The 24259-nt window shown below is 38.4% G+C and overlaps 1 protein-coding gene across 1 annotated transcript in view; it reads left to right on the top strand.

Moving 5' to 3' along the window:
• The first annotated feature begins 2540 nt into the window (after window positions 1-2540).
• Window positions 2541-24259, top strand: part of RIPK2 (receptor interacting serine/threonine kinase 2) — a 32910-nt gene continuing 11191 nt past the window's right edge. Inside the window, exons 1-6 of the mRNA XM_052651848.1 lie at window positions 2541-2713; window positions 12026-12179; window positions 16165-16320; window positions 21350-21507; window positions 22600-22649; window positions 23476-23637. Coding sequence (XP_052507808.1) covers window positions 2541-2713; window positions 12026-12179; window positions 16165-16320; window positions 21350-21507; window positions 22600-22649; window positions 23476-23637 — 853 coding nt within the window. The remainder of the gene's footprint in view (window positions 2714-12025; window positions 12180-16164; window positions 16321-21349; window positions 21508-22599; window positions 22650-23475; window positions 23638-24259) is intronic.

Raw genomic sequence — 24259 nt, 5'->3', positions numbered from 1 at the left:
GTGTAGTGTTATTTCATTGTGGTTTTAACTTGTAGTTCTCTAATAACTAATGATATAGAATACCTTTTCACATTCATTTGCTATTTACTCTTTAGATATCTCCTTTTGTGAAGTATCTATGTCTTCTTCTTAATTTTCTATTGGATTATTGGTCCTTTTAAATTTTTAAATTTTGAACCATGTGACTATAATACTATTTTTTAATTTAAAAGAAATGCAATTAAAATATAAATTTTATAGACTTCTATGCTGCACGTTCTCTCCTTCTTAGAGATTTATAATATACTAGTATTTCAGAAGCTCTAAAAAGTCTTATTAAACTTTTCACAACCACAGAACAGTTTGCAGAAATGCTGCTTCCATTCTTGTATAATCTTTAGTTTCATGGAATTAATTTCTTTTTTTCACTTTCCTATAGTTTTAAATCTCCTGCTCAAATTTTATCACATATTTCTTTAGATCTATCAAACATCTAGCAATATAACTACACACAAATACTCAAAATTAATCATCTAAATACACAATTTTTATCAGCCTTTCTTCTTGGAATCTGCCATCTTGCTCCAGTGAAAGCAATTGCTCTCTAATCCTGCCACATATCTTTCACCTGGCATTTCCCTTCACATCCTTCTGGTCCTGTTTTCTGGGCCCCATGTCTTTCTTGTTTTGCTGTCCTATTCTATTGGAGTACATCCTCTAGTAGTTTTCTTTTTTTTTTAAGTAGATAGATGGAAAATAAATGTTTTTGCATCCTTATATATGTGAAATGCTTTTATTCTGCTCTTATACTTTATGAATAGTACGACTACAGAATTATAGATTGGAAGCTATTGCAATACAAAATTTGAAATTTCACTGCAGTGTTTTAGCATAAAAGCATTATCACTGAGAAATCAGATGCCATTCTAATATCCACCCGTTCTTGTTTCTTCCCTCTGAATTCTTAAAATCTTCTATTTGCTCTTAGTGTCTTGATCTTTTTAATGATGTACTTCAACATAGATCTTTTCTTATTCACTGTGGGTGCTGTGTGTGTGTGTGTGTATGTGTGTGTGTGTGTGCGTGTGTGTGCGCGCGCACGCGCGTTCAGCTGTGTTGGACTCTGACCCCATGGACTGTAGCCTGCCAGGCTCCTCAGTCCATGGGATTTCCCAGGCAAGAATACTCCAGTGGACTGCCATTTCCTCCTCCTCTTCCCACCCCAGGTATCAAACCGGCGTCTCTTGAATCTCCTGCACTGGCAGGTGGATTCTTTACCACTGCAGCCACCGTAGCTGGTAGACCCTTTCAATATGAAGACCTTTGACCTTTGACCCTGGCAAAAGTGCTTGAGTTATTATTTTGATAATTTCCTCCCTACTTTTTGTTCTCTTTCTCCAGAGCTCTTAGTTTGTAAACTGGATGAATGAGTGAATGAATGAATACGAAAAGTTTTCTAAGCACTTTTTGTAGCAAAAAGCTTATTTAGAAATAAACCACAGATTATCAGACCATAGCTTTAAAGCTAAGCAATTTAAGTTACCAGATTTCAAAACAATCTTTATTACAGCTTCCATTAATTGCAAAATGTAGCATTGCTACTCACGTTCCAGGCAATAAAGAAATACAGGAAGCGTTGAATTTCCCTAGGCAGAAATCCCTGATTCAACTCAAGCATTTCCTATTAATTACGTTTTCGAACTCATTAAATGCCTAGCACGAACTTGCTATTGTGAACAATATCTGCAACACACGTTGCGAAACAGCCATTTCAGGTGTAGACCGGTGTTTAAGGTAAAAAAAGACGAAAAGATGCTTCCATCGTTTTTTGGTTGGCATTAAATACTGCGTTCTTCCCAGATCTATGAGAAAGAAATGTTTGCAGTCTCATCTGAAATCAGAGGCAAGGACTCTCTCAAGGTTATTTTTCAATCTCTGACTGTAATTATGGGCGTCAGGAGACAACATGGGTGAGGGGAAGAAAACTACGTTGCTAACAGACGGGACCAGAAGAGAGGCTTCCAGGCGGGAGGGCCTGCGGACCAAGTGTGAGGCGGCTGAGGGGAAATTTCCTCACAGGAAATCCTTCCAAACCCTGGCTGGTCGGGGACGCGGAGAGAAGACGCACTGAGCGCCCCGGGCTCCTTTCCCACTCGCAGGCCGTCGCCGGTGCCGCGCCGGCCCGGGACACGCGGTCGGAGCTCCCCGCGGCGGCGACCTCGGGCGGACGCCCGGGAAAGCCCCCGGCTCGGCGTCCGCCCGCTGACGTCACTGGAGCGTCTGAGGAGGCGGAGCTCCGAGCGGCGGGCCGCAGAGGCTGCCGCGCCCTGGAGGGCCGGATCGGTGAGAGGGAGCCCGTCACCGGAGTGCCTCGCCGCCTCGGCGTTCACCTGTCTCCAGAGGGAGTTCGCTCGGGCCCTGGATAAGGAGCGTGGCGCGGGCCGCCTCGGGGATGAACGGCCTCGCGACCTAGTGTGCCGCCCGCACCGGGGCGGAGCTGCGGGCGCGGCGGGCACTTCCGGGAGCGGCCGGCGGCCGGAGGGCCGGCACGGCCCGCCGCCATGAGCGCGGAGGCCGTCTGCAGCGCCTTGCCCGCCGTCCCGTACCACAAGCTCGCCGACCTGCGCTTCCTGAGCCGCGGCGCGTCCGGCACCGTGTCGTCCGCCCGCCACGCCGACTGGCGCGTTCAGGTGGCCGTGAAGCACCTGCACATCCACAGCCCGCTGCTCGACAGGTAGGGCCGCGGCGCTGCCCCTCTCACTGGCTCTCACCCCGGGCACACGGGCTCCGGAGCCCCGACGACGGTGACCGCCTCCCTTTGAAGCGGTCCTTCAAAGCTTAGGCTCACCTGGGGGAAACGGCCGGCTTCTCTGGAGATGCGCAATCTCGCTTCTTGTCACTGCTTTGTTATTTTTTTCCTAGGCTTCCTTTCTCCAGACACCAGAGCCAGCAATCACAGCCCAACTCTAAACGTCCTCTCTATTGAAATTCAGTTGTGTTGGCTTCGTTTTTTTCTTTTGAAGCCTAACTCTAGGGTCGCATCGCCCAATGGGTAGCTCTTAGCCACACATAGCTGTTGAGCGCTGAAAATACGGCTGTCTGAACTGATAAGTGTTGTTAGTGGGAAACACACGCTAGATTTCTAGCACTTACTTTCAAAACTTGTAATATCTCATGTATAATTTTATATGATATGCTTAGATGGTATCTTTTGATATGTTGTGATAAATATATTGGTAAAGTTCACTTTGCATATTTCTTTCTACCTCTTTTTTTAAGTGGCTACGTGAAAATTTTGTGTATGTGGGTCACATGGTTTTATTGACCAGCACTGCTGTAGAATCTGGGACGTTTTCCTTTGGGCTTTTTGTGGTGGCTTTTGGTTTACTACATGTAGTCAGAGAAGTTTAGACATCAAACTCAACTCAATTTAGTTTCTCCTTACTCTCACGGGAAAGGAAGTCTGTCTCTGGAGGAAACTTGTGCAATCTTTACTAACAATAAACTGGAATCAGAAGACTGTTAAATGACAAAACTTTTGAATGCCTCTCCCATTGAACAATTTTAGTGCACTATCCAGATTTCATGGGAGGGCTAGCATTAGTTTCTGTTTCCAGAAAAACCTTTCAACTTTATGTATTGGTAAGTGAGTTTAGTCACTAGTCTGTTTTCCTTCCGGTAGAAATCTTAACTAGGCTCTGCGTTCAGTTCTTAGCAAGTTAACACCCATGACTGCAAACATTCTCCTCTTCCCCGCCCCCATGAACATGAAAGTTGCTCAGTCCTGTCTGACTCTTTGTGACCCCCATGGACTATGCAGTCCATGGGATTCTCCGGGGCAGAATACTGGAGTGGGTAGCCGTTCCCTTCTCCAGGTGATCTTCGCAACCCAGGAATCGAACCCAGGTCTTCCCCCTATATCATATAAGCGAAAATACATCATGCTAGATGCCTGATTTAGGGCAGAAAGTGAAGAGGAACTAAGAAGCCTCTTGATGAAAGTGAAAGTGGAGAGTGAAAAAGCTGGCTTAAAACTCAACATTCAGAAAATGAAGATCATGGCATCTGGTCCCATCACTTCATGGGAAACAGTGGAAACAGTGTCAGACTTTATTTTGGGGGGCTCCAAAATCACTGCAGATGGTGACTGCAGCCATGAAATTAAAAGACGCTTACTCCTTGGAAGAAAAGTTATGACCAACCTAGATAGTATATTCAAAAGCAGAGACATTACTTTGCCAACCAAGGTCCCTCTAGTCAAGGCTGTCGTTTTTCCTGTGGTCATGTATGGATGTGAGAGTTGGACTGTGAAGAAAGCTGAGCGCCGAAGAATTGATGCTTTTGAGCTGTGGTGTTGGAGAAGACTCTTGAGAGTCCCTTGGACTGCAAGGAGATCCAACCAGTGCATTCTGAAGGAGATCAGCCCTGGGATTTCTTTGGAAGGAATGATGCAAAAGCTGAAACTCCAGTACTTTGGCCACCTCATGCGAAGAGTTGACTCATTGGAAAAGACTCTGATGCTGGGAGGGATTGGGGGCAGGAGGAGAAGGGGGTGACAGAGGATGAGATGGCTGTGTAGCAAGTATGGGTCAATACGAGTATGTGTATGTATATGTAGTCAACTTTGAAGGGTGGTAATTGGCTAGAGAGGGTGGATGTATTTTAGAATCAACTTAAAATATATGAAAATCGAGCAGTTATGGACTCATTAGGTATTTTAAAGCAGATTGATCCTCCCATTTTGGATGCTGCTTCTCAAGATTTTAATTTATCTAAGTTTTGTGCCATTTGGAGCCAAGAAATGAAGGGGGAGTTCACTTTCCATGTTCATTAACAATTTTCATAATCCAAAATTCCTGCCAAATTGGGTAGGAAATTAATTCTGCCTTCAAAGAAGCCTTAAGGACCAAGGCAACACTCTGGCATTACTGCATCATGTATTTCCTCCTACTTGTTACCTAGAATGTTAACATTAGCTGTGTTTATGATGTCTGAGCATAGGACTGGATATGTAGTTGACTCACAGGATGTTTGTGTCCTCACTTATGAAGTGGGAATAACAAATACATGTACTTCTTGGGCTCTCGTGTGGATAATGTTCGCATTGTTCTTTGAAAGGAAAGAAAAATAAGTTTATGTGCTATTACATGTTCTTATTTTAGTGATTGGTGAGTCATTCTCTATAACCTGACTTCTGCCCAATGAATGGACCTTCCCCAACAATCTCCCAGCTCCTTATGAGTATGTGAGTTTGACTGGTTGTTCAAACACCTTGTGTAAACAGTTTAACTGTTTTGTGACTGAAATTTTCTATTTTGCCAATATGTCTGTAGAAGCTGTATTTTATGTTTCTTTTATCTTTTTCTTTTTTTTTTAATATATTGGGTTGGCCAACAAGTTCGTTCAGATTTTTCTGCAAGATGGCGTGGAAAAACCCAAATGAACTTTTTGGCCAACTCAATAAAAACCTATTTCTAAACTGTTGTGGCTTATTCTGTTTCCCCACTCTCTCATTCTTTTCAAAATATAACTTCAGGAATTTTCCTTCTCTGATTAAGCAGTGATAGGAAAAAACAAAGGTGTTAGAACCCACAATTGCAATTCAAATCTGACTCCAAACCTGCCACTTATTATTAACATGACCATTAGAAAATTATTCATTTATCTAAGTCCAGTGTGGCACCCCACTCCAGTACTCTTGTCTGGAAAATCCCATGGACGGAGGAGCCTGGTGGGCTGCAGTCCATGGGGTCACTAAGAGTCAGACACAACTGAGCAGCTTCATTTTCACTTTCGCTTTCATTCATTGGAAAAGGAAATGGCAACCACTCCAGTGTTCTTGCCTGGAGAATCCCAGAGATGGGGGAGCCTGGTGGGCTGCCGTCTATGGGGTCGCACAGAGCAGGACACGACTGAAGCAACTTAGTAGCAGCAGTGCTCTCATAGGGATAATAAAACCAACTTTAGTAAAGTGACTGATACATAGTAGGATCACAAGAGAAGAAAGAATGCCTCATACTCCTAATGGGAGGAGGAATTAGAATGTTAAATATCACCAAGATTTCCCCTAGCGTGCCCTCTCTATAATTCTCAGGGTATCTAGGAACCTTCAGGTCAATCCTGTGTTTTCCCTGCAAAGGTGCTACTCTGTAACTGTCTTGTTGATCTACCTTTCTTAAGGCAAATACAGACCTGTTTCAATTTAGGAAACAAATTTAATTAAACCTGGTCTCACAGACAGGTGTGATTGGTTGCCTCACAGTTTGGGTACTAAGCGTCTGAAGAACAGGAAGAAGGATAGAGGCTCTTTATGTATTTTTGTAACACTTGAATTTAGAAACATGTAAATATATTACCTATTCAAAACATGGATGGCTAAGATATTTTTGCTTTATTTTGTTTATTGTTTGTTTTTAAAAGGAAGCCTTATAGTCTGGTCTGGAATGTGTTTTTCAGCAGCCATTCATCAAGATCTTGGGTGATTTAAACAAAAGCATCCAGAAAAATTATACATTATATGCAAGATAACAGTTAAATGAACTTCTTTTAAATAAGCTTCTTAATGAAAGCATAACATCTGTATAGAAAAACACAAATATGATTGTTTAGCATGACATCACAAAGTGAAGATAACTACAGTCACCACCCACATAAATAACTATATCCCTTCTTAGTCATTACTCATCATCCTTCCCAAGGGTAAATACCATCCTGAATTCTAACACCAAAGATTAGACTTGATAGTGGTTAGCCTTTAATTAAATTGAATACATAATGTATCTTTAGTTTCTGGCTTCTCTTATCTAACATTGTAAGATTTATCCATGTTACCTGGAGCAGGTAACATTCATTCATTCATTTTTATTGCTATAAAATGTTCAGTTTTCTACTTTGTGTTAGTCGCTCAGTCGTGCCTGACTCTTTGTGACCCCATGGACTGCAATCCACCAGGTTCCTCTGTCCATGAGATATTCCAGGCAAGGGTACTGGAGTGGCTTGCCATTTCCTTCTCCAGGGGATCTTCCCAACCCAGGGATCGAACCCGGGTCTCCTGCACTGCAGGCAAATTCTTTACCGGCTGAGCTACAAGGGAAGATAACACATTTATTTATCCATTCCATTGTTGATAGAGATGTTTCCATTCTTTGGCTGTTAGGATGAGAGCTTCTATGAACATTGTTGTGTATGTCTTTTGGTGTACACATGTATGCATTTGCATTGTATTCTCTTATTATGCCTAGTAAACAACTTGAGGAATTTTTTGGTCCCTGAAGCTTCAGTCTTAGTAGTTTTGGAGGTTTTAGTACTTAAGGGAGGAGTGTTTCCTAGGAAACTTGGTTTCAGTGAATTAAAAGTGGACATGGCTTGCTGGCAGGATTTTTTCCTGTCATTAACCAATGCAGGTGGGGGGAACATTACTGACGGAGGAGAAAGATTCCTTTTAAGAGGGGGATCTTGGATTGCTGTTGCACAGTGGAGTAAGTCCCTGGAGAAGGAAATGGCAACCCTCTCCAGTATTCTTGCCAGGAAAATCCCATGGATAGAGAAGCTGGTTGGATGAGCCACAGTCCATGGGGTCACAAAAGAGTCGGACATGGCTAAGTGACTAAACAACAGTCATCATCTCTTGCCAAATAGCTTCTACTAGAGAGTGAAAGTGAAAGTCGCTCAGTCATGTTCAATTCTTTGCAACCCCATGGTCTCTACAGTCCATGGATTTCTCCAGGCCAGAATACTAGAGTGGGTAGCCTTTAGTGCAGTGTGTTATACTTCCTTAATAAGGTATGTTATACTCCCTTAATCAATAAAGTCAGTCAGTCATCACAGCCTGGGCATTCTATTCAGCTAATGTGTTTCTTCCCATTTCCACTGCAACCTTTATAGCTTCAGACCCTCATTGCTTCACATTTTTTGTTGTTGTTTTGCTTTTTTAAATTAATTCTATTGGAGTAATAGTTACTTTACAATGTTGTATTTTTTCTGTACTGCAGACTGAATCATCTATGTATGTATATGTGTGTGTGTCTATGTATATATATATATATGTCTCCCCTCTTTTTTGGATTTCCTTCCCATTTAGGTTACCATAGAGCACTGAGTAGAGTTCCCTGAAGTATACAGCAGGTTCTCATTAGTTATCTACTTTACCCATAGAATCAATAATGTATATATGTCAGTCCTTATCTTCCAGTTCATTCCACCACCCCCTTTCCCGCCTTGGTGTCCAGTGTTTGTTGTCTGTGTCTCAATTTCTATTTTGCAGATAAGATCCTCTATACGATTATTCTAGAATCCACATATATGCATTAATTATACGATATTTGTTTTTCTCTTTCTGACTTAACTTCACTCTGTATGACAGTCTCTAGGTCCATCCACGTTTCTGCAAATGATCCAATTTAGTTCTTTTTTATGGCTGAGTAACAATTTTCCATTGTATGTATGTACCACATCTTCCTTATCCATTCATCTGTAGATGGATATCTGGGTTGCTTCCATATTTTGGCTCTTGTAAATAGTGCTGCTGTGAACGTTGGGGTGCATTTATCTTTTGGAATTATAGCCTTTCTCTGGGTATATGCCCAATAGTGGGATTCCTGGGTCATACAGCAGTTCTATTTTTAATTTTTGAAGGAATCTCCATATTGTTCTCCATAGGGCTTTATCAATTTACATTCCCACCAACAGTGCAAGAGAGTTCCCTTTCTCCACACCCTCTCCAGCATTTATTGTTTGTAGATTTGTCTTTTAATGATGGTCATTCTGATGGGTATGAGTGATGTCTCATTATAGTTTTGATTTTCGCGTCTCTAATAACTAATGATGCTGAGCATCTTTTCAGGTGATTGTTGGCCCTGTGTATGCCTTCTTTGGAGAAGTGTCTATTTAGGTATTCCACCCAGTTTTCGATTGGGTTGTTTGTGGGGTTTTTTGTTGTTGTTGTTTTATTTACTTGAACTGTTTGTATGTTTTGGAGGTTAATTCCTTGTCAGTTACTTCATTTGCCAGTATTTTTTCCCATTCTGAGGGAGAAAATATTGGCGGATATTTCCTTGTTTGTCTTGTTTATGATGTCCTTTGCTGTGCAAAAACTTTTAAGTTCAATTGTGGCTCAGCAGTAAAGAATTCGCCTCCAATACAGGAGATGTAGGTTTGATCCCTGGGTCGGGAAGATCCCTTGGAGGAGGAAATAGAAACTCACTCCACTATTCTAGCCAGGAAAATCCCATGGACAGAGGAGCCTGGCGGGCTGCAGTCCATAGGGTGGCAAAGAAACAGGCACAGCTGAGCAAATGAGCTTGTGTGCACATAATAAGCACAGATCCCATTTGTTAATTTTGGTTTTTATTGACATTACTCTAGGAGATGGGTCAGCAAAGATCCTACTATGATTTATGTCAAAGAATGTTCTGCCTATATTTTCCTCCAAGAATTTTTCAGTGTCTGGCCTTCATTCAGGTCTTTAATTCATTTTGAGTTTATTTTTGTATATGGCATTAGAGTTCTAATTTCATTCTTTTACAAGCAGCCGTCCAGTTTTCCCAGCACTACCTATTGAGGATGTCTTTATTGTATATTCTAGCCTCTTTAGTCATAAATTAGGTGACTGTATGTGCATTGATTTGTTTCTGGGGTTTCTGTCCTATCCCATTGGTCTGTATTTCCACTTTTGTACCAGTACCATACTGTCTCGATGACAGTAGCTTTGTACTATAATCTGAGGTCAGAAAGCCTGATTCCTCCAGCTCCATTTTTCTTTCTCAAGGTTGTTTTGGGCTATTTGGGATCTTTTGTATTTTCTACAAATTGTAAAATTTTCTGTTCTAGTTCAATGAAAAATGCCATTGATAATTTGATAAAGGTTACATTGAATCTGTAGATTGCTCTGGGTAGTATAGTCATTTTCACAATATTGATGCTTCCAATCCAAGAACATGGTGAATCTCTCCGTATATTTATATCTTTGATGTCTTTCCTGAATCTCTTTCAGTTTTCTGTGTGCAGATCTTTTGCTTCCTTAGGTAGATTTATACCTAGGTATTTTATTCTTTTTGTTGCAATAGTAAATGATATTGTTTCCTTAATTTCTCTTTCTGATCTTTCTTTGTTAGTGTATCAGAATGCAAGAAATTTCTGTTTTAATTTTGTATCCTGCAACTTTAGTAAATTCACTGATGAGCTCTAGTAGTTTTCTGGTGGCATCTTTAGGATTTTCTATGTAAAGTATCATTGTCATCTGCAAACAGTGACAGTTTTACGTCTTCCAATTTGGATTCCTTTTGTTTCCTTTCCTTTTCTGATTGCTGTGGCTAGGACTTCTGAAACTATGCTGAATAATAGTGTTGAGAGTGGACACCCTTGTCTTGTTCCTGATCTGAGAGGAAATTCTTTGTTTTTCACCATTGAGAATATTTGCTGTAGGTTTGTCATATATGGCCTTTATAATGTTGAGGTAGGTTCCCTCTATGCTCACTTTCTGGAGAGTTTTTATCATAAATAGGTGTTGAATTTTGTCCAAAGTTTTCTCTGCATCTATTGAGATGATCATGTGATTTTTATTCAGTTTGTTAATATGGTTTGTCATATTCACTGATTTGCATATATTGAAGAATCCTTGCATCCCAAGGATATATCCCACTTGATCATGGTGTATGAAGCTTTCAGTGTGTTGTTGTATTTGGTTTGCTAATATTTGGTTGAGGATTTTTGCCTCTGTGTTCATCAGTAGTACGGGCAAGAATACTGGAGTGGCTTGCCATTTCTTCCTCCAGGGGATCTTCCTGACCCAGGGTTTGAACTGAGTCTCTTATATCTCCTGCATTGGCAGGCAGGTTGTTTACCACGAGCGCCACCTGGGAAGCCCACTAGTCGTTGGAAATGTGCAAGTCAAGATCATGATGAGTATGTATGTTTCTTAAAAAGGTTTCTGGACAGCTTGAGATCACAGACTGTATTTTTTTAATCTAATTTTGTATTTACTTGACATGTACACACTGCTTTATTGATTTACCTTTGGTTGGGCTAGGTCTTTGTTGCTGCACATGGACCTTGTCTATTTGCAGGGAGTGGGGGCTACTCTAGTTGTGGCACATGGGCTTCTCATTGCGGTGGCCTCTCTCCTTGTGGAGCACAGACTCTAGGTGCACTGGCTTAAGGAGCTGTGGCACAGGGGCTCGTTAGTTGTGTCTCCAGGGCCCTGGAACACGCAGGCTTCAGTCATTATGGCCCGTGGGCTTCGTTGCTCCTTGGCATGTGAAATCGTCCCAGACCAGGGACTGAATGCATGTCCCCGGCCTTGGCAGGCAGATTCTTATCCACTGCACTGCCAGGGAACTCACCAAACTATGTTTTGTTTTGTTTTAACTTAATTGTCTTCATAGGGCTGAGCACTGTGGCTTACTCATAATGAAAGTTCAACACATTTCTTTTATGAATGAATAAGGAAATAAATCTGGAACCCAGAGTTAGCCCAGAAATGTTATAAGCACTTATCTCTTCTCAGTGTTCTTTTTCTGAGTTCCAGCCTATAATTTCTGAGTAGTATCAACCCTTATGCAACTATTATCATCGAGTCATTAAAATCTACAACATTTAAGTGTTTTAATATTCAGGATATTTAGAAAATTTTTACATGGTATGCAACAGTAAAATTTAATGTAACAGTCTAATAAAATTTTATCATTTTAATAAAACAGAAACTGAAGTAATTAGTTCAAGCACCTATTGTTTTAACACAAATAGACTTCATAAACAAACACTGTGTTCTTTCCCTTTCCTAGGAAAAGTACAGTTTTAATCTATGTGTAGCACTTCTTTCTGTTGGTGGTTTATATATATTATTTTGGTCTCTAAACAGACCTATGGAATATGTAGGGTAGATATTATCCCTCCTTTAAATATGAAAAAACTAAGAAAAGTTGCCTAATTTACATGAGGTCATAAGCTAATGAATGAATGAAAAAATCCAAAATTAATTAATATTATGGACATGATAATTGTGTATTTTTCATTATTTTGAAATAATTATGCTTTTTTTTTTCTTTAGTGAAAGAAATGATGTCTTAAGAGAAGCTGAAATTTTACACAAAGCTCGATTTAGTTATATTCTTCCAATTTTGGGAATTTGCAATGAGCCTGAATTTTTGGGAATAGTTACCGAATACATGCCAAATGGATCATTAAACGAGCTCCTACATAGAGTAAGTACTATACATTTTCAGTGGCTAGAATTCTATTAGTTAACCTATAAAGTGCTTTGGTTTTACATGTGAGCCAAAATAATAATGACAAACAGTTGCAGTGGTAAAATTTCACTATTTCTGGCTGCTTCTGTGTTAAAAGTACTGTGCAGCCAGACTCTGCGTTCTAGTCACCTCGATTATGCTGCTTAGGTTCCTGAGGCTTACACTGAATTCCAGTACCCGCAGGTTAGGGTATGTGGGAGAGGAGCAGGAGAGAGAAAAGACAGACTCTGCACACTGCACAGTGTAGTATTGGCTGAAGCCAGCTTTTATTTTATGTTAAAGACAATTTAGTATTCTAATTAAATGTTAGTAGTATCAGTTCACAAAGTTCTGAATTAATAGGCCAAATTATCTATCTCTGACTATCAAATACCTGAGTTTTTCCAATAATATGCAATGGCATGAGCCGTATTACCTTTTTCTCAAGGTACCAATTACTCTGTCTTCAACTATGAAAGCCATTAGTAAACAACTTTGAGGAGGTGAGGTCCTTATTCTCAAAATGTGTGTATTCATCTACTGCTGTTTGCTTGACCTTAAGATTATCTCTAGCCCACAGTTTCCCTCAAGAAATATTTTTTAATACCTGGGTCTGTTTTGTGAAGGTTGCTTTAGTTAAAACTGAGTAGTAACATAATCTGTAAAATCCAGTCACTGAACACTCCTAAATTCCGGTGCATCACAATGTTCTATAAGCACATGAGGGAGCATGGGTGCCCCTATCACCACTCATGGAGTGACTTCCTCTTTATTTTAGGATGCAACACATTCTGTTTGTGACGGCAGGATCTAAAACAAGGGCAGACTAAAGTGACTAGTGTCAGTGCGTAAGATTTGTGTAACCAACACAGCAATTAAGATACAAAACACAATTTCCTTTTTTTGAATGAATGTAAGCATAGATCCTAATGTTTTCCTCCCATACCCCAGCACCCCAGTAGATAGTCTGGTACCCAGATTTGCAGCCCATTAGAAATTCTAGAACCTCCTAAGGGGCATTGCTAATTTCTGGAAGGAATCATAAAATACAGGTTGAGCACTCATCTACCTTCTTCCCCAATGATTGTCTACTTCTTCTGAGTATGTTCATCTTCCTGGGAAGCTGTATTAATATTTAAGTTAGGAAAGCATTTAAGAAAATTCAGATGATTATTGCTTGTAAGTACCAGGAAATAAAGGCATTACATTTGTAATGTTTCTATATTATACATGGAATGCCAAAGTAGGAAGTTAAGAAATACCCAGAATAACAGGCAAGGTTGGCCTTGGAATACAAAATGGAGCAGGGCAGAGGCTAAGAGAGTTTTGTCAAAAGAACATGCTGGTCATAGCAAACAGCCTTTTCCAACAACCCAAGAGACAACTCTACACACGGACATCACCAGATGGTCAATATCAAAAAAAGATTATGTTCTTCGTGGCCAAGGGTGGAAAAGCGCTATACAGTCAGCCAAACAAGACCTGGAGCTGACTGTGGCACAGATCACGAGCTCCTTATTGCAAGATTCAGACTTAAATTGAAGAAAGTAGGGAAAACCACTAGGCCATTCAGATATAACCTAAATCAAATCCATTATGTTTATACCGTGGAGGTGATGAACAGATTCAAGGGATTAGGTCTGGTAGACAGAGTGCCTGAAGAACTATAAACAGAGGGTCGTACCATTGTACAGGAGGCAATAACAAAGCCATCTCCAAAAGGATGCAGGAAGGCAAAGTGGTTGTCCAAGGAGACTTTATAAATAGCTGAGGAAGAAGAGAAATGAAAGGCAAGGAAGAAAGGGAATGATACACCCAACTGAATGTAGAGTTCCAGAGAATAGCAAGGAGAGATAAGAAGGCCTTCTTAAATGAACAATAGAATGGGAAAGACTAGAAATCTCTTCAAGAAAATTGGAGCTGTCAAGGGAAACATTTCATGCAAGGATGGCACAATAAAGGACAGAAATGGCAAGGAGCTAACAGAAGCAGAAGAGATTAAGAAGAGGTGGCCAGAGTATACAGAAGAACTACACAAAAAAGATCTTAAAGACCTGGATAACCATGATGGTGTGGTCACTCACCTGGAGCCAGACATCTTGGAGTATAAAGTCAAGTGGGCCTTAAGAAGCGTTACTGTGAACAAACCTAGTGGAGGTGATGGAATACCAGCTGAGCTATTTAGAATCCTAACAGATGATGCTGTTAAAGTGCTGCACTCAATATATCAGCAAATTTGGAAAATGCGTAGTGTCCACAAGACTGGAAAAGGTCAGTTTTCATTCCAGTGTCAAAGACAGGCAATGCCAAAGAATGTTCAAACTACCATACAGTTGTGCTCATTTCACATTCTAGCAAGGATATGCTCAAAATCCTTGAAGGTTTTTGCAAACTGCTAGGTTTTAGCAGTATGTGAACCAAGAGCTTATAAGTGTACAAGCTGTATTTAGTAAAGGAAGAAGAACCAGAGATCAAATTACCAAAATTCATTGGATCATGCAGAAAGCAAGGGAATTCCAGAAAAACATCTCTGTTTCATTGACTATGCTAAAGCCTTTCAATGTGTGGATCACAACAAACTGGAAAATTCTTAAAGAGTTTGGGAGTCATCAGACCACCTTACCTGTTTCCTGAGAAACCTGTATATGGGTCAAGAGGCAACATTTGGAACCAATCATGGAAAAACTGACTGGTTCCAAATTGGGAAAGGAATACAACAAAGCTGTATATTGTCACCCTGCTTATTTAACTTCTGTGCAGAGTACATCATGTGAAGTGCTGAGCTGGATGAATCACAAGCTGGAATCAAGATTGCTGGGAGAAAAATCAACAACCTCAGACGTGCAGATGATATCACCCTAATGGCAGAAAGTGAAGAGGAACTAAAGAGCCTCTTGATGAGACTTGAAAAGGTGAGTGAAAAAGCTAGCTTGGAACTCAATATTGTAAAAACTAAGATCATGGCATCCGGTCCAATCACTTCACAGCAAATACAAGGGAAAAAAGTAAAAGCAGTGATGGATTTTATTTTCTTGGACTCCAAAACTCACTGTTGACTGTAACTGCAACCATGAAATTGAAAGACACTTACTCCTTGAAAGGAAGGCTATGACAAACTTACCGTATTAAAAGGCAGAGACATCACTTTGCTACCAAGGTCCGTGTAATCAAAGCTATAGTTTTTCCAGTAGTCACACAGGGATATAAGAGTTGGACTATAAGAAGGGTGGGCACCGAAGAATTGATGCTTTCGAACTGTGGTGCTGGAGAAGACTCTTGAGAGTCCCTCAGACAGCAAGAAGATCAATTCAGTAAATCCTAAAAGAAATCAACCCTGAGTACTCATTGGAAGGACCAGTGCTGAAGCTGAAGCTCAAATACTTTGACCATCTGATGGGAAGAGCCGACTCATAGGCAAAGACCCTGATGCCGGGAAAGATTGAAGGCAAAAGAAGGGGGTGGCAGAAGATGAGATGATTAGATAATATCAACAACTCAGTGGCCATGAATTTGAATGCAAACTCCAGGAGATAATAGAAAACAGAGGCAACTGGCATGCTGCAGTCCATGGGATCACAAGTAGTGGGACATGACTTAGCAACTGAACAACAACCTGGAATGAGAAGACATGTCAAGTATAAATATGTGTGTCTGGGTATTACAGATAAAAATAAGCTACCTCAACTGGAGAGAGACCCCATACCATGTAGGACATTGCCAGTATATACTAAAAGGAAATATTAGTACTGTAAAGTCATTATTTTCTCTATAAGGAAAATAAGATCCAAGGATATTAAAGAATGTCAAATAGATACTATATAATAAAATAAGTATATTTTGCCCTATAACTTAGTTATACTAGATATTTAGTTTATACTATTCCTCATGGACTATTTCATTTTCAAAGTGGAAATAAATTTGGCCATTGATTTTGGTTTTATTTATTTTCATATATGTGAAGAAAATCGAATATCCTGATGTTCCTTGGCCATTGAGATTTCGTATTCTGCATGAGATTGCTCTAGGTGTAAACTACCTGCACAATATGAATCCTCCTCTACTTCACCATGACCTGAAGACTCAAAACATCTTACTGGATAATGAATTTCATGTTAAGGTAATTACTGTTTTTCAAAAAAGCTTATCTGCATCCTTGTGTTTAATAGTTTTAAAGACTTTTTAGTTAATTTTTGTACCTTGCCAATTTAATATCTCTGCCTTTTCTATGGCCCCTAATTCAGTGCCACTTCTTCCTGCTGCAATGGGTTAGTTATTCCTAGACTATAGATATTCATAAAACTACGGTTCAGATACAGAGTCATTATATTCTTAATTTAAATTGTTAAGTATACCTTTATTTGCTTATTATTTTGAAATTATTAGAGATTCTTAGGTGGTTGCAAAGTAAAGAAGTCTCATGTACCCTTCACCCAGTTTCTACCAGTGGTTACATCACATATAATTATAGTACCATTTCAAGGCCAGGAATTTGACATTGGTACAGTACACATGTGTAGTTTGTAGTTCTGTTTCACTTTATGTGGTGTAAATTTCTGTGACTATTACAGCAGTCAAGATATAGCACTATTCTATCACAAAAAAGATACCACTCACACTATCCCTTTATAGGCATGTTCACCTTCCCTCCATCATCCCTAACCACTGTCACCCAGTAATCTGCTTTTCTTTTCTATAATTTTGTTGTTTTGACAATGGAATCATACAGGGTATGATATTTTGAGATCAGCTTTGTTTATTTAGCGTAAGGCCTTTGAGATCCATTGGAGTCTTTGCTTGTGTTGAGTTGTTTTCTTTTTCATTGGTGAATAATATTCCATGGTGTGGGTGTACTAGAGTTGTTTAACCATTCACTTATTGAGAGAGATTTGGTTATTTTTAGCCTTTGGCAGTTAAAATAAAGCTCCATTGAATAGTCCTGTACAACTTTTTGAACAAACGTAAGTTTTTACTCCTCTGAGATAAATGCCCAAGAGTTTTAACTGCATGGTCATATGGTAAAGTATGTTTAGGTTTTTAAGAAGCTGCCTATTTTCTACAGTGGCTGCACCATTATAGATTTCACCAGTAGTGTAGGAAAGACACAGCTTTTCTGCACCCTCACCAGCATTTGGTTTTATCACAGTTTTTTATTCTGGCATTCTAACCATTACAGTGCTCAAATCAGAGCTACACAACATGGTGCTAAAAACCTCCCTTCAGGTCAAGTTCAGGCCTTTTATTAATTAGGACTCTTGGAGAATAAGCATTCATTTTGTTTGGCATACTCCTAAAAGAACTGTTAGCCCATTTTTCTCCTTTTTTTTTTTTTTCATACAAATGTTACAAAAGTCCTTCTTTGACTGCTTTCCTAAGTGTCCTTGTTACCATGTCCAACTTCATACTGCTTACCACACAACAGAGCGAGTAAATCAACAGATGAGGTGTTGGGGCAAGGGATAGCTACCTTATTTGGAAAGCCAGTAGACCAAGAAAATGGTGGATTAGTGTCCCAAAGAACCACCACACCCGAGCTAGAATTCAGGCTTTTGCTTTTATACTAAAAGGCGAGAGGGTGTGGATGGTGGTGGCAAGTTTCTTGGGACCTTTTGTGTTTGCAGCTCTCCTTATGGGTCAGGTCATGATGTTCGTACAGACCGTCAACAAATACTATTTTCTGTTCTGCACCGTGGAGGTATTTGCTAGTATTCTAACTAAACCTGAAATATATGTAAAATGAACTGAGACTTGTACTATATAAATTTTTCAACTTCCTTGGACCTTATTTCCTTCATCTCAGTCCAGAAACCATTCTTGATAGAGAAGACCCAAGCAAAGTAATAGGTGATGACGATCCCTGCTTTCTCTTTTTCATTGATGAGTAGGGTATCCATGGTATTTATTTGACATGAATAGAATTTAAAATAGTTTGGCTTTGTGTTGTTTTTTTTTAATTTTTGTTACTTTTAGCACATACAAAACTGTGACCTTTCTAATACAGTTCTTATAAATTAGTGACATCTTTTATATGTATCCTGTGTGTCTCTACTTTTTATTTTATAAATGTCCCTTAAAAGTAAGAGTTGCAGTGACTCATGAATAATTAGGTTATCCTATCTACCTGTCTTCTTGAAAGGGCCATTTAAATGAAATACGAAAATTCTCTTGGAGTACTTAATGAGGTTAAATGGAACCTCACACCTTGTTAGTTTTTTGGGTTTTTTTTAAGTAAATTTTCTCACTATAATGATAATCAGAAACATATTAATAGTATCTAAAATAAAAATCTTTACCACTAGTTAAGATCAATCAAGACCCTTCTACTTTAAAAAGAACATGTTCAACTTGTTGGTCTGCTGGTCAGCATCTATTAGTGCACCTTAAATACAAATGAACCCATGACAGGCTTGTGTGAAGGAAGCATTTATATGCACCATGTCCGGTTTCTCTCCTGTTGTCAGTCCTGTGTGGAAACCAGAATGCTTGGAGGTTCTTCCTCATAGCTTCTTACTGATGATAACTTCATAGTTTTAAAGAGACAGACAGTATTATGTAAATGAAAATAACTATTCTGGTAGGGTGGTAAGATTAGTGATGATTTTTATGAGCAAAGTGTTTTAATTTCCTCTGATTTAAAAAAAAATTTTAATTGAAGTATAGTTGATTTACAGTATTATATTTTAGTTATACAGCATAGTGATTCAATTTTATATATTTTTAGATTATTTTCCTTTATAGGTTATTATAAGATACTGAATATAGTTTTCTGTGCTATGCAATAAATTCTTGTTGCGTTATCATCTGTTTTTAACTAAAAAGATCCTTTACCTTTAAAATGTATGTTAAGATCTTGTGTAGAAATGAAAAGCTCCTATTCTCTGTCTTCATTGTTGAATGACAAATATTTCAGGATCCTCAAGAAACCATAGAACTTGTATCCCTCTCATATTCTTCACTTTTTCTCTTCTTTGGAAGATCCAGATTTAATGAATCATGTCTTTTGTATATGATGTTTGTGATAGAGAAGGGGAAGAAATGTAGTTCCATGTGAAAACCAAACTAAATTGACTGATAAAGGGAATTCTGATTAATTCTTCTAGATAAGGTTTCAGAACACAAATGTAAAGTAAAAGGAGCACATAAGCAAACTAAGAATGCATTTTCTGCGCGCTGTATTCACAGCAGTGCTTAGCCCAGTAGTCTGCAGTTTATGGTTCAGGTATAAGAAGAGCCTGTTGCTGTTCAGTCACTAAGTTGTGTTGGACTCTCTGCGACCCCATGGACTGCAGCACGCCAGGCTCCTCTGTCCTCCACTAACTGCCAGAGTTTGCTCAAATTCATGGCCATTGAGTAGGCGATGCTGTCTAATTTCCTTCTCCTTTGGCCCTCAGTCTTTCCCAGCATCAGAGTCTTTTCCAATGAGTCACCTCTTCCCATCAGGTGGTCCAAGTATTTAAGCTTCAGCTTCAGCATCAGTCCTTCCAGTGAATATTGAGGGTTGAGTTCTTTTAGGATTGATTGATTTGACTTTCTTGCAATCCAAGGGACTCTCAAGTGTCTTCTCCAGCACCACAATTTGAAAACATCAATTCTTTGGCACTCAGCCTTCTTTGCCTTCTCATAGTAATGTTTATTATCCTAGCCAATGTTGTAACTGGAGCACTGTTTTTGCTTTTAGAGGATAAGTGAGAGGAATAAGAGTTTGTAGTAGCAATTAAGAGTAACTGGGATACAGTTGCCCGGAGTCTTAATACTACCTAAAAGTTTAGATTAAAGACCTTCAAACTGCATTCTGTGTTGTTGGTGTTGTATGAATAAGAGTAAGCTTTAGAGGTTTATTCCTGTGTATAAAACATTAATAATACTAACACACATGGTTCACCCATTATGTGTCAAATACGGTTCTGAGTGGGGCTTCCCTGGTAGCTCGGTGGTAAAGAATCTGCCTCTAATGCAGAAGACTTAGGTTCAATCCCTGGGTTGGGAAGATCCCCTGGAGAAGGAAATGGTAACCCACTGCAGTATTCTTGCTGGGAAGTCCCCTGGACAGAGCAGCCTGGCAGGGTGCAGTCCATGGGATTGTAAAAGAGTTGGACAACTTAGTGACTAAATAACATCTTGCACTGCCTTTAGAAATCAGTCCAGTTTAGCTCTTCATGTCGTGGCACCATTTTTTCTCTTGGTCTTTTCTAATTTTTTTTCTTCAGTTTACCCTTTCATTATGGTAATATATGAAAGATTTGTATAGTCCTCCATCCCTTTTTGGAGTGGGGCTATAATTTTTTAATCTCAAATTCATCTCAACACTAAAGAAATTATTTCTTCTGTTAAAGCTTGTAAGTATTTTAAGAGTTAAACGATTGAAACACAAAAGGTATGGTGGATGGAGCTCATTCCACTCTGTCAGCTCCTGAATGGCACAGTGTAAGGTCTAAGTAATTTAAATTAAATGTCTTCAAAGCTTTCCTTATACTTTTTTGTTCATTAAATATTGTTTCTGTTCTTATATTTTTGTCTCCATTTTTAAAAATATTAGAACATTTTAGATAGCTACAAAATATTGTGTAGTATCTGCACAAAATTTTCAAGTGAAGTAAACTATAAAGGACATGTCAAAGGTACAGAATGTCTGTCACTGACAATTCTTTAGGTACCACTTGGCATGGACATGAATATGTTATATTGCTAACTACACTATTGTCAACAGATATTCTTTTCGTGGTAAGCAAAAATCATATAATAATGAGTTATACTTTATGGAATTTTGCTTATTTCAAAATATAAAAGTACTATTTTAAGCACATATAAAGAAGAATATATACACAGTGATGGTCATATTAGATATGAGTAGTTTAGCAGTTTTGTGAGGTATAGGTAAATTTTGAAAGCACATGATGTAAACCTACTTGTCACAAAAAGTAAAGTGGATGTACTCATTCCATTCTTTTATTCTAAACGCAAAAAATACTCCTGTTTAGTTTTTCAAATCTTAGTTTCTTTTAAAACTTGTGATATTATGCTGACCTCTCAGTCAGTTTGTGTTGCTTATATGTGTATATATAGCATTTATTCTGGTCTCATGTCCAAACACAGTAAATATAAAGAAAGGCAAACAATTCCTGGATTTAAATTAGTCTTTTCCCTTCCAGATTGCAGATTTCGGTTTATCAAAATGGCGTATGATGTCCCTTTCACAGTCACGAAGTAGTAAGTCTGCACCAGAAGGAGGGACGATTGTCTACATGCCACCTGAAAACTATGAGCCCGGACAGAAAGCGAGGGCTTCTGTCAAGCATGATATATATAGGTACAGTATGTTACTTTTGCTCAGAGTTCACTTTGCCTAAAGTGAAGCGAAGTCATGAAGTCGTGTCTGACTGTTTGCGACCCCATGGACTGTAGCCCACCAGGCTCCTCTGTGCATGGGATTTTCCAGGCAAGAGTACTGGAGTAGGTTGCCATTTCCTTCTCCACAAGATTAATCAATCAGAGTTTTACAGCTACATTTTTTTTTTTTGAAGCTACAGTTTAAAAGTATGATTCTTATGCTTCTCTCATAGGTGTGGTGAAAATAAGTTAGAGGCAGTGGTTAATATTCTTCAAATTAAAAATACCTTGCTTTGAGGAATTCCCTGGCACCTTAGTGATTAAGATTCCAGGCTTTTGCTGCCATGACCCAGGTTTAATCCCTGGTCAGGAAACAGATCTCACAAGTTGTGCAGAGCAGCCAAAAAAATAAAAATAAAAGCATGTAAAAATAAAGGTGCCTCGCTTTAAGCTACTTTTACATCCTTAAAAAAATATTTTTATTTATTTTTTTTTATTTTAAAATCTTTAATTCTTACATGTGTTCCCAAACATGAACCCCCCTCCCACCTCCCTCCCCATAACATCTCTGTGGGTCCTTAAAAAAATATTAAAACTTGTCTATTATTCTATTAATTTGTAATATTCAAGGGCTTTTATCATATGTGACCTTGAGAGAGGGAGGGAAAAGTGTGAATAACATTTAACTTTACCAAAGGAGACAGTACTCACACCAGAAAAAAGTCAGTAGAATAGGGCTACATGAGACAGTCTTTTTTTTACTCTTTATTTTGTGTGAGTAATAAAATCATGGAATTAAAGGACATAGTATTAATGAATCATCCACAAGTTATCCTTGCCTATTACTTTGTTTTTATTGTACTAATTTCCTAATTTTTCAAATTGAATTATTTTCCTTTCAAAGTAAAACTGTATATAAATATTCAGCATCTTGGTTCTATATAGTGATTCTTTAAGCAGCATTTCACTACATTATTATTTTCAAATATGGTATCTCCACTGTCAGCTTTTAAAATCGGTACTATTCAGTTTATTATGCATAGTTACTATATGTATATTTTATCTTAAACAGCTATGCAATTATTACATGGGAAGTCTTATCCAGAAAACAGCCTTTTGAAGGTAAGTGTACTTTGACTTCCTTGTTATGACATCATGTTGGTAAATCACACTCAGAACTCTCTAAATAAAGATCACCTATTTTAAATCTGTCTACTGTTCATTTTGTGGAAAGCACACTAGAAAAACATAACAGTTTATCAAGGTGAATCCCATGTATATTGGAAAATACTGAATTAAGGATCAGAAAAATATAGATCTGTTTTGTTCTGATAGTAATTAACTCCATTATTAAGCCGCTGAATCTCTTAAGTCCTCATTTTTTTCATCTGCAAAATAAGAATTTTGAATTCTTCTAAGGTTCATTCCAACTATAAAATTCTTTATATGAAAATTTAATTAGTGCTCCTTTAAAGACCAGCAGACATTGAAGAATAATTTTCACATTTTCTGATAATGTTGTCTGTTTCTTTGAGGTTCGTTTATGTCAGTTTGCTGTGTAACAACCTTAGAATCTCAGTAGCTAACAAGCTAAACATTTATAATATTTCTTATTCACACTAGATGATTAGTTGCTGTGACTTCTCGGCTCTGCTAGTTCTACTCAGCTCTGCTGAGCTCTGCTTTGCTCTGCTGTCTTCATATTCCATTGGCCAAATCAAATCACGTGGCCAAGCCCAGAATTAAAGAGGTGAAGCTATAAACTCCTCCTGTAAGTCTGGGAATAGCTGGGATATAAATATTCCTTTGACAGAAAGGGAGGTAATGAATTATACCTAAGATTTTTAAGATTCTCTGATTTTCATTTGGTTGAGCTTAGAATGTAATTAATATGTTAGATCATAATATATTTCTAATGAATGAAATATATTTTCATTTGTTTTGACAGACGTCACCAATCCTTTGCAGATTATGTATAGTGTGTCACAAGGATATCGACCTGACACTAATGAAGAAAATTTGCCACTTGATATACCTCATCGAGCACTTATGATCTCTCTAATAGAAAGTGGGTGGGCGCAAAATCCAGATGAAAGACCGTCTTTCTTAAGTAAGTGTACAGTTTTAATCTGGACCTTTTGAATTACAAAAATACTGAATATGCTGTAAATAAAGTATTCCTTGAACAGTCACACAAGTTAGATGATGAAGTCAAAAAATTTGTTGTTTTTTTTTTATTTAGTTGTTAGATGATGAGATTGAAATGGTAAGGAGAGACTGTTGGCTATCATAAAAAGATTAGAAGGTTATTCCAAATACAAGTTTTCAGAGAAAGAACATGATAAATTTAAGTTTAGGAGCTATTTGCTACTGTGTAAAAAAATTGATCAGAGAAGGGCAAGAGTAGAATCTCTAGACCAATCCTGGAAATCAAAAAATCAGATAGAATTAGAGGTAGAATGGATCATCACCTAAATGTAAACATAGAAAATCTTCATGACCTCGGATTGAGCCAAGAGCTCTTATATATGACATCAAAAACAAGATCTATTAAAAAAATTTTGATAATTTCAAAAAAATTGAAAAACTTAACACTTCAAAAGATGCTACAGAAAATGAAAAGACAAGCTATAGACTGGGAATCTTCTTTCCAGCTAGAAAAAAAATTAAATATATTTTGCATTCAAAACTTATGTCTAGTGCTTATCTGCATTGTACTCAAAAAAAATCAA

Source organism: Budorcas taxicolor, chromosome 14 (assembly GCF_023091745.1).
Source record: "Budorcas taxicolor isolate Tak-1 chromosome 14, Takin1.1, whole genome shotgun sequence".
NCBI lineage: Eukaryota > Metazoa > Chordata > Mammalia > Artiodactyla > Bovidae > Budorcas > Budorcas taxicolor.
This window is presented reverse-complemented; position numbering and strand designations above follow the sequence as displayed.